The 12,179-nt window shown below is 35.6% G+C and overlaps 1 protein-coding gene across 3 annotated transcripts; it reads left to right on the top strand.

Moving 5' to 3' along the window:
* The first annotated feature begins 1,497 nt into the window (after nucleotides 1–1,497).
* On the top strand, nucleotides 1,498–6,059 carry LOC145801231 (UDP-N-acetylglucosamine transporter UGNT1-like). Of its 3 annotated transcripts, none has more exons than XM_082891915.1 (6): nucleotides 1,498–1,692; nucleotides 2,987–3,117; nucleotides 3,200–3,244; nucleotides 3,362–3,459; nucleotides 3,851–3,974; nucleotides 5,811–6,059. In XM_082891915.1, exons 1-6 carry the CDS (start codon nucleotides 1,616–1,618, stop codon nucleotides 5,822–5,824), a joined length of 489 nt encoding a protein of 162 aa, XP_082748041.1. In that variant the 5' UTR covers nucleotides 1,498–1,615; the 3' UTR covers nucleotides 5,825–6,059. The 3 variants fall into 3 exon arrangements, with proteins under 3 accessions (XP_082748041.1, XP_082748043.1, XP_082748042.1); XM_082891916.1 differs by having other exon boundaries at nucleotides 1,503–1,692; nucleotides 2,977–3,117; XM_082891917.1 differs by lacking the exon at nucleotides 3,851–3,974.
* Nucleotides 6,060–12,179: the final 6,120 nt, after the last annotated feature.

The following is a 12,179-nucleotide window of genomic DNA, read 5'->3' as shown; positions in this document are numbered from 1 at the left end:
TGTGTTGTTGGATTTTTTAATTTTTTTTTTTAAAGTCGACAATTGAATTGAATTGAATTTTTTTTTTTTGTGATTGATGTTGTTGATGAATGTATGTTGTGTAGTTGAATTTTTTTTTTTCAGATTCGAAAAAAGATGAAGATGTTGATGATTGTTGTTGTTGATGATGATATTGTGTTGTTGGATTTTTTAATTTTTTTTTTTAAATTCGACAATTGAATTGAATTGAATTGAATTTTTTTTTTTTTTTTTTTTTTGTGATTGATGTTGTTGATGAATGCATGTTGTGTAGTTGAAATTTTTTTTTTCAGATTCGAAAAAAGTTATGATGTTGTGTTGTTGATGAATGTATTGTTGTTGAATGTGTTGTTGTGTTGATGAATGCCCTCTTCTCTCTCAGCTTTCTCTTCTCTCTCTATGTTCATCTTCTCAACTTTCCCTCTCTCTGCTCATCTTCAAAGAGAAAAGGCAAAAAAAAAATCAAACGACGTCGTTTGATTTTTCGAGCAAATTCGAGCTCGAGAAATTCGGGCTCTGTAACGGGACTGAATGAAGAAAAAGATATAAAAAACTAACAAAATAATTATTTTATATCATATAAGGGCAAAAAGGACAATTATAGAGTAAAAAATTATTTTACAGTTTATCAACCAAACACTACTCTTCTACTTAAATTCATAATCCAACAGCTGTACCAAACAAGTTAATAACTTATGTTTAAAATTATAATTTATAATCTGTTAAATTATAATTTATAATTATTTTCTCACAATTCTATCAAACGGACCTTTATAGCAAAAGGACACCCATATGAACTCTTTAAATGAACTTGGAGGCAAACCACCGAACTGCAAGCTGGCCGGGTAACATTTGGAAGACAAACCCAAGATAAAGGGGGGTGTTTGTTTCAGCTTTTCAGAGCCAACTTATGGCTTTTAGCTATGAAAAAAGTTATTTTTGACTGTTTGGTTAAATTTATTTCAAACAGCTTCTGATTCTAATAGCTTATTTTAACTCAAAAAAGTTGATTCTGAGAAGCTGCTCACCCCTTGCTTCTGATTATTAGCTTCTGCTGTGGACATGTTAATTTATGGTTATACTCTTTAATTTTTTTATTTTTTATTTTTTTAAAAATAGAAAAAGATTCAAATGGACTATAGATTATTATTATTTTTTTTTATGAGAAATGTAGACAAACAAAAAAAAAATTAATTGAAAAAACTACTTCACAGCTTATTTAACAAACACTCACTACTAAAAAATTGACTTTTTGCGTCTATTTTTTTGCGACCGTCTATTTAACCGTAGCAAAAAATATACTATTTTCTAATCTCGTTTATGTATGTGCTTTATTTCACTTATTTTCTTTTATTTTTATTTTGCCCTAGTCAGCTTTGCTCAAACTCTCGACATCGCTCTCTTTCTCTCGCTCACCCAAACACAGGTATGAATCACTCTTCCTCTCTCAATCTCTCAATATCTCTCGATCTCTGAATTCCTCTCTCTCTCTCGATCTCTATCTCTATCGTCTCTCTCTCTCTCTCTCTGTATATATATTTGCTAGGGTTTAGATCGATGCATTCATCTGCCTTTCGCGATTTATATTCTTCAATTTATGTTCTTTGCGATTTCTTCTTATGATCGATGCCTTCAATATCATTTGGAATTCTGTTCTTCGCGATTTCTTCAAAGGTACGTGATTTCTGTTTTTCACTATTTCATTTCATGTAGTTTCAATTTCTAGCAAATAATCGCTTTGTTCTTCTTCTCTTCGATCATTGTATTTCCTCTTTCTATCTACTTCTTATATTTCAATTGTTGTTCATTGGGGCCATAATCATATTTCAATTCTTGACAATTTTTATTGTGATTTCTGAGCATCAATACTTTTTTATTGTGATTTCTGAGCATCAATACTTTTTTATTGTGATTTCTGAGCATCAATACCAAAGGATTCAAATATCAGAAGAGGTAAAGTAGAAACAGCTATGGTTCTAGTTAAACATTAATTTAGCTCATTTAGTCAAGTCTTCTGTTGCAAGCTTATGTGCATACACAAGTATGTGTGTATTGATTTTTTAGTAGATATGTGAATAATGAAATAATATGAGCAAAGATTAACGGTGAAAGCTTTATGCCAAATTAGAACATGAAAATATTGATGCATTGCTCATGAAGTATATAGTCTGTAGTTAGAAAAAAAAAAAAAAAAGGTTTTACAACTAGAGTTTCACTTTTTTCTGTTTTTATGATGAGGAACCCTGTGTACGGGTTGGATAAACCTCAGATACACACACCTACTCACAAGACACTTGTATCATCATCAGGTAAGACTCGGTGCAATACCAGGTTGAGTCGAGTCTGGATCCAGGATATGTTATATGAATGGCTTAGTTATGTGGTGTAATCCTAATTATTAATGATAATGTGAGGGAGCAAAGGTATTTGACCATACAATTTTTATGGAGAGAAATTATTTTGCATTTTCTGATTATAGCATACTTGCATTTTTGTGCTTAAAAAAAAAAAAAAAAAAAAAAGAAAAAAAAAAAAAGAAGAAGAAGTAGCTTTTTTTGCTGTTTCGTTAATATATGATGTATCAAACAAAAACAAGAAACCAAAAAAGGGGATTGTCAGGCAATACTCAATACGGGAATACCAAATATTTAGGAAGTAGTTCACTGTACAATACATAATTTTAGTGACTATGGTTTAACATGTGATATTCCATCACCAGGCTATGTGTGGACAAATTCTTGAGTTCTGTTTGGTTTCACTCAAATCTGAGTATGAACTCTTGGGTTCTTTGGTACATCAAAATGTAAATAATAGTGCATAACATCTTGAGCTTTGGTTTGGATATTTGAATTTGTTCTTTATTTTTTATCTTTATTTTTTTCCCAACATCAAATAGATATTTCAACTTTTGCTTGAATTGTTATGTTTCTAATTCCTCTGTTTAACCAAAAACATAAGGTGTTATCAGTGTGGCATTGATCATTATTGGTGCATTTATTGCTGGGGCTCGAGACTTGTCATTTGATTCCTATGGCTATGCTGTTGTTTTTATGGCCAACATCACCACAGCAATATATCTCGCAACCATAGCCCGTATTGGTAGTAATTCTTCTGTTTTCACAGTTCTTTTTCATCAGCTTCACATCTCTTCTTTTTTTTGCTGATACTTTCATTTTCACAGGAAAATCTAGTGGCCTCAATAGCTTTGGTCTCATGTGGTGCAATGGTAAGTTAATAGAGCTCAAAACAAACAAAAAACCTGTGGACATTACAAAACTTCTTAAATATGGTTCTTTTAAATTCTAGAACTGTGAGATAAAATCATTTTACTTTTTTGATGTAGGAATATTATGTGGGCCATTCTTATTGTTCTGGACATTTATTCGGGGTGACTTGGAGATTACATTGAATTTTCCATATCTGTTTTCTCCTGGCTTTCTTGTAATTTGCTGACCATGATAAAATTTCTTAGTTTTAGTCCAATAATTGTTTCTGTGGTTGCAAACTTGATTTGGATACACAGGAGCATTGTCTCATGGAGACGAGAGGTTGGAATTTCATTTCTGTCCAATTTCATGCTGCTTTTCAAATGTGACCTGAAAATTGTTTTTAGTTTTCAAATGTCATTTGTGTTTGTGCTAGCATTTTATGTCATTAATTAGTTTCTGCATCTCTTTTTCTAATCTTTTCTGAACCTCTTAACGCCTATATGAATCTTTGTGCAAAAAAAAATCTGTGCAAAAAAAAATAGTACATATTGATCTTTGTGCAAAAAAAAATCTGTTTCTCCTCTTTCTTATGTATTGCATATTTGATTTTGCTTGCGATTTAGATTCGTGACTTTGAGTATAATCTAGAAACACAAGAGAGTCGGAAGCAGGAGCTAGAAAAATTAATGCAAGATCAGGAAACACTCAGAAACTCTCTTTGCAATGGTGCTATGCAGCTATGGGGAGGTACTATTTTTTGTAAAACTTTCTAACGGTGTTAGGTGGTTCTTCATAATATTTGGAATTGGTTCAAACCAGTGATAATGAAATGGAATTATTTATCTTTGGGTAAATTACAATCTACCCCTCTGTGGTCAGGTCAAAAAACATAGAGTCACCTTGAAGTTCGATTTGGTACAATGAACACCCCTTGGGGTTAATACCAAACGGCAAAAATGACGTTTGCCGTCAAAATTAACCACACATGGTACTTCAATTTGGCATGTTGTCTTTTTATTTATTTATTTAATTGAGGGTTAGTTGATCCCACTTGATTGGTACACAAAGCTTCGTTGGGTTGGGTTTGGCTATATATTTGATTTAGGGTATTAATCTAGCAATTTCTTTGGGCTCAATACTTTTTTAGTAAATCCTTTTGACTTGATAACTTAATCATTGAACTAGTACATATTGTCTTCTTTCTTTCAATGCTTTCTATAGATCAACACAAGGGTTGTTTAGACACTCTTCCAAAAATATGTGCTCTGTATAAAGTACAGTCGGTTACATTACATTTGTGTGGCAGTTGCACCTTCTTAATTTGCAACCTCTTTTTGTACAATATAGGCCTGATGAAGAAATTTACAAAAACAACTAACAGTGTTTAAATTACATTGCACTGGCTTCCATTTTTTTAATGGATACTGTCAAAAAGTCCTACTTTTCCCATAAAAGTAAACCACTAACTCATATTAACAAGACTGTGTTGATAGGGTTGAATCATATGTTAATACGATTCAATAGTACTTTTATGGAAAAAGTAACTTATTGGGAATTTCCTCTTTTTTTAAATCATAGTCATCATTTACCTAGAAAGCAAGTAACATGCATATGCATAAAGGGTATGCATGGTGCTTTTGGAGCATTCCCAGGAGGGGTGCCTCAATACCAATGTGATTATGTGTCTAATATTTTGTGTAGGTGTTTAGCACAAGGAGGGAGCAGCACATTCTTATTGCCCCAATACCAATAAATTTTCCGTCCCCTCGCGACAAAATAATCTTGCACATGAGAGATAAAATGGTCTTGGTTAAACATTGGGTGGGATAATTTTATCCCTGGATTATTTAATCTTACCCCATCCCCTTATCAGCATATCAAACATGGCATATAATTTTTTTTTTTTTTTTTTCCATTAGGTGTATTATTGTAGTTTTTCTTAACGTGAAGGTGACTTCGTTATAAGGTGGCTGCCTTCAAACCACCTGACATAAAGATGATTATATTTACTTGTAAACTACCTGTTATTGAGGTGGTTGGTCCTAATCAGTGTTTGCCTTTATTGTGATCAGCGTGGCTACAAGTAAGCTATTTGTTGCATATTTTTATATTTTTTCCCCAATTATTTATCTCCAGAGCTCTCTGCCTGAGCAAAGACCCTTGTTTGCTGTTCTCCTTTTACACTTAGATCTTTTGGTATGCTCCTCAAGTAAAAATTCTTTTGCTGATAGTGAACAGAAGTATTAATTAAACTATGATTCTGGTGTCTCCTGTTTGCCTGTACTGATTGCTGCAATATCTTGCCATTTGAAAACATTGACTTGCTGAATACCAGTTGAATTCATACTTTGTTTATTATGTTTATTATGCTACTCTGCACATTGGCAGGCTTTGCACTACATATCTCGTTGTTAAATTTGCAATAAGAAATATGTAGCCTCATGCTGTTTGAAATCTAGATTGTGACATGTTACCTTTTTTCAATCTAATTGCACTATATCCATAGGAGTGATTAAAATTGATAGTTTTTATTTTGGCAGTATATAATTTTTATCATTAATGCCTGAAATTTTTGTTGCATAGGTGCAATGTGGTGATGTGGAACTTGAAAAGAAAATTGATGAGAAGATTGGCCAGTTCATTGATAGAGTGGGGAAACACCCGAGCAAGAAAAATTGATGAGAAGATTGGCCAGTTCTAGATTGTATTTTTGTCATAAAATTTTTTTTTCCAAGTTTTTAGTTGTAATAACTTTCACATATGGCTCAAATTTTGAGACTCAAATGGAATGTTCAATATAACTATAATGCTATATTGTCTGAATTCTTGTTATTGTTATTGTTATTCGTAGAGTGCTTAACGCTACACTTTCATTTATTTATTTTTATTTTTATTTTTAATTTTTTGCGACGGTAACAAGATGGTCGCCAAAGATCATGTTAGTGTTTTTCTTTGTTTTTTGCGACGGCAAAATAGCGGTCGCCATAAGTAGTTTAGGTGGTCGCAAATAATTTGCGACCGTTGTTTTGCCGTCGCAAAAAGTATTTGCCACCCCCATATTCGCGACCCCCATTTGCCGTCGCATGAGCCGTCGCAAAAAGTCTTTTGCGACTGTTTTTTATTATTTGCGACGGTTTATAGCGGTCGCAAAAAGTGATTTTTTTAGTAGTGACTACTCAGTAACTTAAATCTATAATCCAATAGTTACACCAAACAGATTAACAACTTCTGATTAAAGTCATAATCTATAATTTGTTAAGTTATAATCTATAAGCTGTTTTAACAGCTACACCAAACAGGGCCAAAGACAACCACTCTAAACGATACTTTCGAAGCTACAGTAGGGTGTTTGGCAAAAGTTATTTTTTGGTTTTTTAGGTTAAAATTTAAAAAAAATAAAAATAGACTAAGATAAAATGTCACATTAAATTTATAATCATTGCACTTTTTTTCTCATAAATATCAAATCCAACTATAAAAAAATTCAACTATCTTTTCACATCTTTAGGCTATTAAAATAACTAAAAACTAAAACACTATAACAAAGACTAAAGTTTTAGAGATCAAAATTTAAGGACAAAATTATTTTTTAAGGACCAAATATTTTTGTTGTGAAAAGTATAATCATTATATTTTTAACAACGATAACTAGACATTAGTGATGAATTATTATCATTTTGAGACCAAATTTTTTGTGTCAAAAAATAAATCATTTTGAGACCAAATTATTGTCTTAAAAATTTATTTATTAGTGACATTTTAAAATTTTGTCGTTAAAAGCTTTGTTTTTTATTTTTTAAAACGATCTTTTATCGACTATCCTCACAACGATAGAAATTAATCTCTAAATATCTTTTACAATCAAATTTTTATTTTTAAAAACTAAAAAATTTAATATTTAAAACTTTTATATATTATAATAAAATAACCTACTAAAATAACAACTTCTCACGCCCTCACAGTGACATCTATAGCAATCCAATAATATGTGAACTGTCTGAACACATTCACCAAAAAAACGCCAACAACTGTCCACATCTACTCCTAAAATCATCCAAATGCGGTGGCATGATATTGAAGGGTGTGAAGGACACAATGTGACCTTGGAATTTCATGAATTTGTCTGATATTTGTGGGGGCCTTCAATATTTGGTGGTTCGCCCAAGGTAAATGACTAAATAATCATTTTGTTTAGTGGCTCTTGCTCTTGAACGGCTTTTTATTTATTTATTTATTTTTGAACGCTTTAGTGATTCTTGGTTGTGAACATGAAGTTGGAAACGAAGTGCACGTGTATGACACAATCTCAGAAGAAGACAATAGTCATGCATTTCTACGTTCCCCACTAAAGTATTGCGATAAGATCATCCTTCTAGATCGTGTTGGTTTTGGAAATTATTTTATGGAATTGAATTATTAATTTTTTCAAATTAATAATTTATTATTTAATTCAAAATTTTTATACTGGATTAATAGTCTCAAATTTATTAAATTATTATGTCTCATGGGATGAAATGAAGGGATAAGGGGGATATGAAATTAGGTGATGAAATAACTATTTTAGTCTTCTACTATTTAATTATGTATTATATTTAGTAAATTTAATAAAATTTAAATGTCTCGATTTAAAAATGAAATAATTTTAATAAAATTTAAATGTCTTAATAAAATTTCATTATTTAATAATTATTTTTTTTAAAATAAATTTATTTAAAATTTTAATTTAAAAAATAACATATATTCTTATTGATATTTTATTATTTAATTTAAAAAAATAAATTTATTTAATTGTGTAAAAAATAAAATAAAATAAAATAAATTTTTATTTAATTTAGTTAAAAATAATTAAAATATTAAAAATGTGTTTAATATTGCTATTACTTACTAAATAATTGAAAAGGATAAAATAGTCATTTGAATATTTACTCTTCTCCATAATATCTCAAACAAACATAAGATTCATATCTAATTCAACCAAATAGTCTATCTAATCCCATGACTAAACAAACATGAGATACAAATCCAGTCCAACCAAATAGTACGGGAATAATGTATCCCGAGACTAACAGTCCGGTAAATTCCAATCCCCTCTTATCCACTCAGTCCAAACAACCACATCCCTAATTAATTGTCGAATGACTCAAATTAGAAGGGAATAATTGAAGTATTTCACGACCCTTCTGCAGCCATATTGGGATTTTATTCTCATTTTTTTTCATATTGGGATTTTATTCTCATTTTTTAATTTTTGTTCTATCTTGATATACTTTTACTTATAGAATTCTCATGATATTTTTATAACTTAATATTCTTGTATAATTCAACGATTAATACTATGTTATGATTGAAAAACAAAAATAAAATAAAAAAATTTAAAATAGAGAATTTCTATTCTTCTAAATGGAACCTGTAGGGATATATTTTATGAGTCCCAACACGTGGCCAAGGTGACGCCGACGTGTCAGTCGAGGTGCCACGTGTCTAGGACATGACGCCGAGGTGATCTCGGCAAGGCCGAGATTATCTCCGAATATATCAGAATCCGAGATAAGCGGATAAGGGACAAGAGTCCTAGAATAAGGGAGACTTTAACATGGATAAGGATAAAGCTCTTAGGGAGTTTATCTTTATCTCTTGGAGAGTCCAGGATAAGCACTGAGTAAGAGTCCATTGAAGCTAGGCTTTTATAGGGATTAGGATTGAGTTTGCTATAAAAGAGAGGCACCCCAATGGGTCTAAGGTACGCAATTTATGTTCTGAATAGTGAATTTATCACTATTGATTATCTTTGAGAGATATACTAACTTGATCGTCGGAGTGCCCCTGAGTGGACGAACCACCGCCGAAATCTTCTCTTTCTGTTGCAAGTCAGTCAGGTGTCATTTATTCTGCCAATTCTCTCCAGCTGAATACTGAGTTGGGCAGTGTGATCGGAAAATCACTCACACAATTTGGCGCCGTCTGTGGGAAGGAAAGAAAAATAGATGGCCAGTAACGGACAGAAGGAAAAGATTGGGGACGACACTCCTGCTGGGAGTGGGAGACCTATTGACCTTGATATCGAAGGGGACGAGTGCAACGCAGAAACTCGTGACCAGAATCACGGAGTGAAAGACATCGGCCAGACTGGTGACGTACCAAAGAAATCAGATCGAAGTGGGTACTACAACGAGGATGACCTCCAGGCATGGAAGGATGGTGCCTACGGAAGGACGAAGAGGTAAAAGAGATGGCAAACAAATTGGCAGACCTGCAGTCGATCGTCAATTTCATGATGCAAAATAACGTCATGCAGCCACCGTTCCCACTGCAGGACACGCCGATTCCAGCAGCCAATGCCCAGAAAGGAGGGCAGAAAACAATCCCCGTCACCCCTCAGCACAACGGGAACGAAAGATACTCTCACCGACTTTCCAGGGAGGTCGGACGAAGAGAGTCAAGAAGAGAAGAATCATGGAAGACGTATCGCACAAAGGAGGCAGACCCCAAAGGACATCGGAATGTTCAGGGGCAGGCACTCTGCTTCGACACAACTCACGGAGAAAGATCGAAGAGGACCCACCACGAAGCTGAGAGTAGTATGTCAAAAAGATTGAAGTCAGGAGACAGCTGAGCCCCTGGACGGTGCAAAGAAGACCTGAGGGATTACCTCAAGAGGAAGCAGCAGAATGCCGATGCCGAGGTGACTTCCCCTGAAAAGCCGAGAACACCATTCTCGGTGGAACTAGACAAATTTGAAGCACCAAAAAGATTCAGTATGCCGAGGTTCCAAATTTACGATGGTAAGTTGGACCCCAACTTCCACGTTGGATTATACTTGAACTCGATGGCATTATATAGTGGGAACAAGCCGTTGCTCTGCAAAGTTTTCCTCTCATCTTTTGGGAAAATTGCATCAGATTGGTTCCACAAATTACCGAAGGGAAGCGTCAAGACTTGGGAAGGCCTGGCCGAGATGTTTGTGGCCAGGTTCGTTACAAACAAGCTACAGTCGTTAAGGGTGGACGCATTAATGGCTCTGAAGATTAGTAAGGACGAAGGCCTTAGGGCCTATGCAAAAAGGTACTATGAGGTGTTCAACCGAATACCAGAGTGTAATCGAGGTTGCGGTTGTATTTTTCAAGAACGGCCTAAAAGACAACTATCCACTACGAAAATCTTTGGCAAAGACATTGCCAAAAAGCATGGAAGAGCTCATGGTGAGAATCGAGAAGTATGCCAGAGCCAAGGAAGATACGTCTTGGACTAAGGAAACAAAGCAAGAAAAGGGAAACGGCTCGCCAAAGCGAGGCCGAGGTAACAATGAATCAAGCAAGCAAGAGACAGAATTGCGGGCTACACAGGCAGTGACAACTGTGTTCCGAATCCCAATTTACAAAGTCCTGGATCAAATTCGGAATCAACCCTATTTCAGAACAGCAGCAAAGGCACCAGGAGAATTCATGAGAAGAAACCTTGGCAGACATTGTGCTTACCACAATGAAAATGGGCACATGACTCGGGGTTGCAGAGCCCTGAAAGCACACTTGGAAGACCTGGTGAGGCAAGGCCATCTGAGAGACCTTGTCGATGAGGCCAGGACAAGGGAAGAACATGCAAGATTGCCTCAAGCGCCAGCAGCTCCACCCCCCCCAGCACAGCAACCTCAGGAAGGAGGACCTCGGGTAGTTAATGTAATTCACTCGAAGGTCAACGAGAACGAAATTAGAGGGGAGACTCAGAAGGTGAAGCACCTGCAACATGTCTACCAAGTTGGGGAGAAGAGACACCGAGCAGAATACTGTCCTTTTCAGAAGCCGATCTTGAGATGGTACAGCATCTGCATAATGATGCCTTGGTAGTATCCCTCCAGGTTGGGGAGTGCCAAGTAAAACGCATCCTGATTGACCAAGGCAGCTCTTGCGACATCATGTACGTTCGATGTTACAAGGAGCTCGGCCTTCACCCAGATGATATGGAGCAATCCAATAGCCGAATGGTCGGGTTCAATGGAACGCTGACATGGCCACTGGGAACAACCAGCTTGGAGGTGCAAGCAGGCACTAGAAGGGTAATAACAGAGTTCACCGTAATCGACACACCCTTCCTTTACAACATCATCTTGGGAAGGCCATGGTTGCATGCAATGGGGGCTATTCCCTTAACACTACATCAACTATTGCGGTTCCCAACAGAGCATGGGATTGAAGAGATCAGAGGAGACCAACTGCAGGCAAAAAATTACTCCATGGCAGCAATGAAATCCACCTGCAGCATTCGAAAACCAGAGAAGGCAGAGATTGAAGATAAGGACGTGGAGGTCCTAGAGAATGTCGGCGAGGAGCTAGCCGAGAAGAGTGAAGAAGCACTAAAGAAAATCCTCATCTAGGAGGGGGATGAAGAACGCTTCTTTCTTCTCGGCTCGGGCTTAGCCAAAGAAGAGGAAAAAGAGTTGGAAGCTTTTTTGAGAGCAAACATTGAGGTGTTCGCGTGGACACCTTACAAAATGCTAGGCATTGACCCCGAGGTCACTTGCCATAAGCTGAACGTTGACAGGTCGGCCAAACCTGTAATCCAAAGAGCAAGAAGACCGACGTTGATACACGTCGAAGCAGTAGAGGAAGAAGTAGACAGATTTCTCGAGGCCAGGGCCATTCGAGAAGTAGATTACCCGACATGGCTATCAAACACAGTGGTAGTGAAGAAAAAGAATGGTAAATAGAGGGTCTGCGTGGACTTTACCAGCTTGAACAAAGGTTATTCCAAAGACAGTTTTCCTCTACCTAAGATTGACCAGCTGGTAGACGCCACTTCGGGGCATGGAAGGATGAGCTTCCTAGATGCCTACAGGGGATACCATCAGATAGCCATGTATCCCCTAGATGAGGAGAAGACTGCATTTATCACCCCAAAAGGTCTGTACTGCTACAGAGTGATGCCTTTCGGGTTGAAAAACGCGGGAGCAACTTACCA

This window comes from Camellia sinensis, chromosome 10 (assembly GCF_055761805.1).
Source record: "Camellia sinensis isolate YWXY chromosome 10, ASM5576180v1, whole genome shotgun sequence".
Taxonomy (NCBI): domain Eukaryota; kingdom Viridiplantae; phylum Streptophyta; class Magnoliopsida; order Ericales; family Theaceae; genus Camellia; species Camellia sinensis.
Note: the sequence above shows the minus strand (reverse complement) of the source record. Positions and strands in the feature narration are given on the sequence as shown.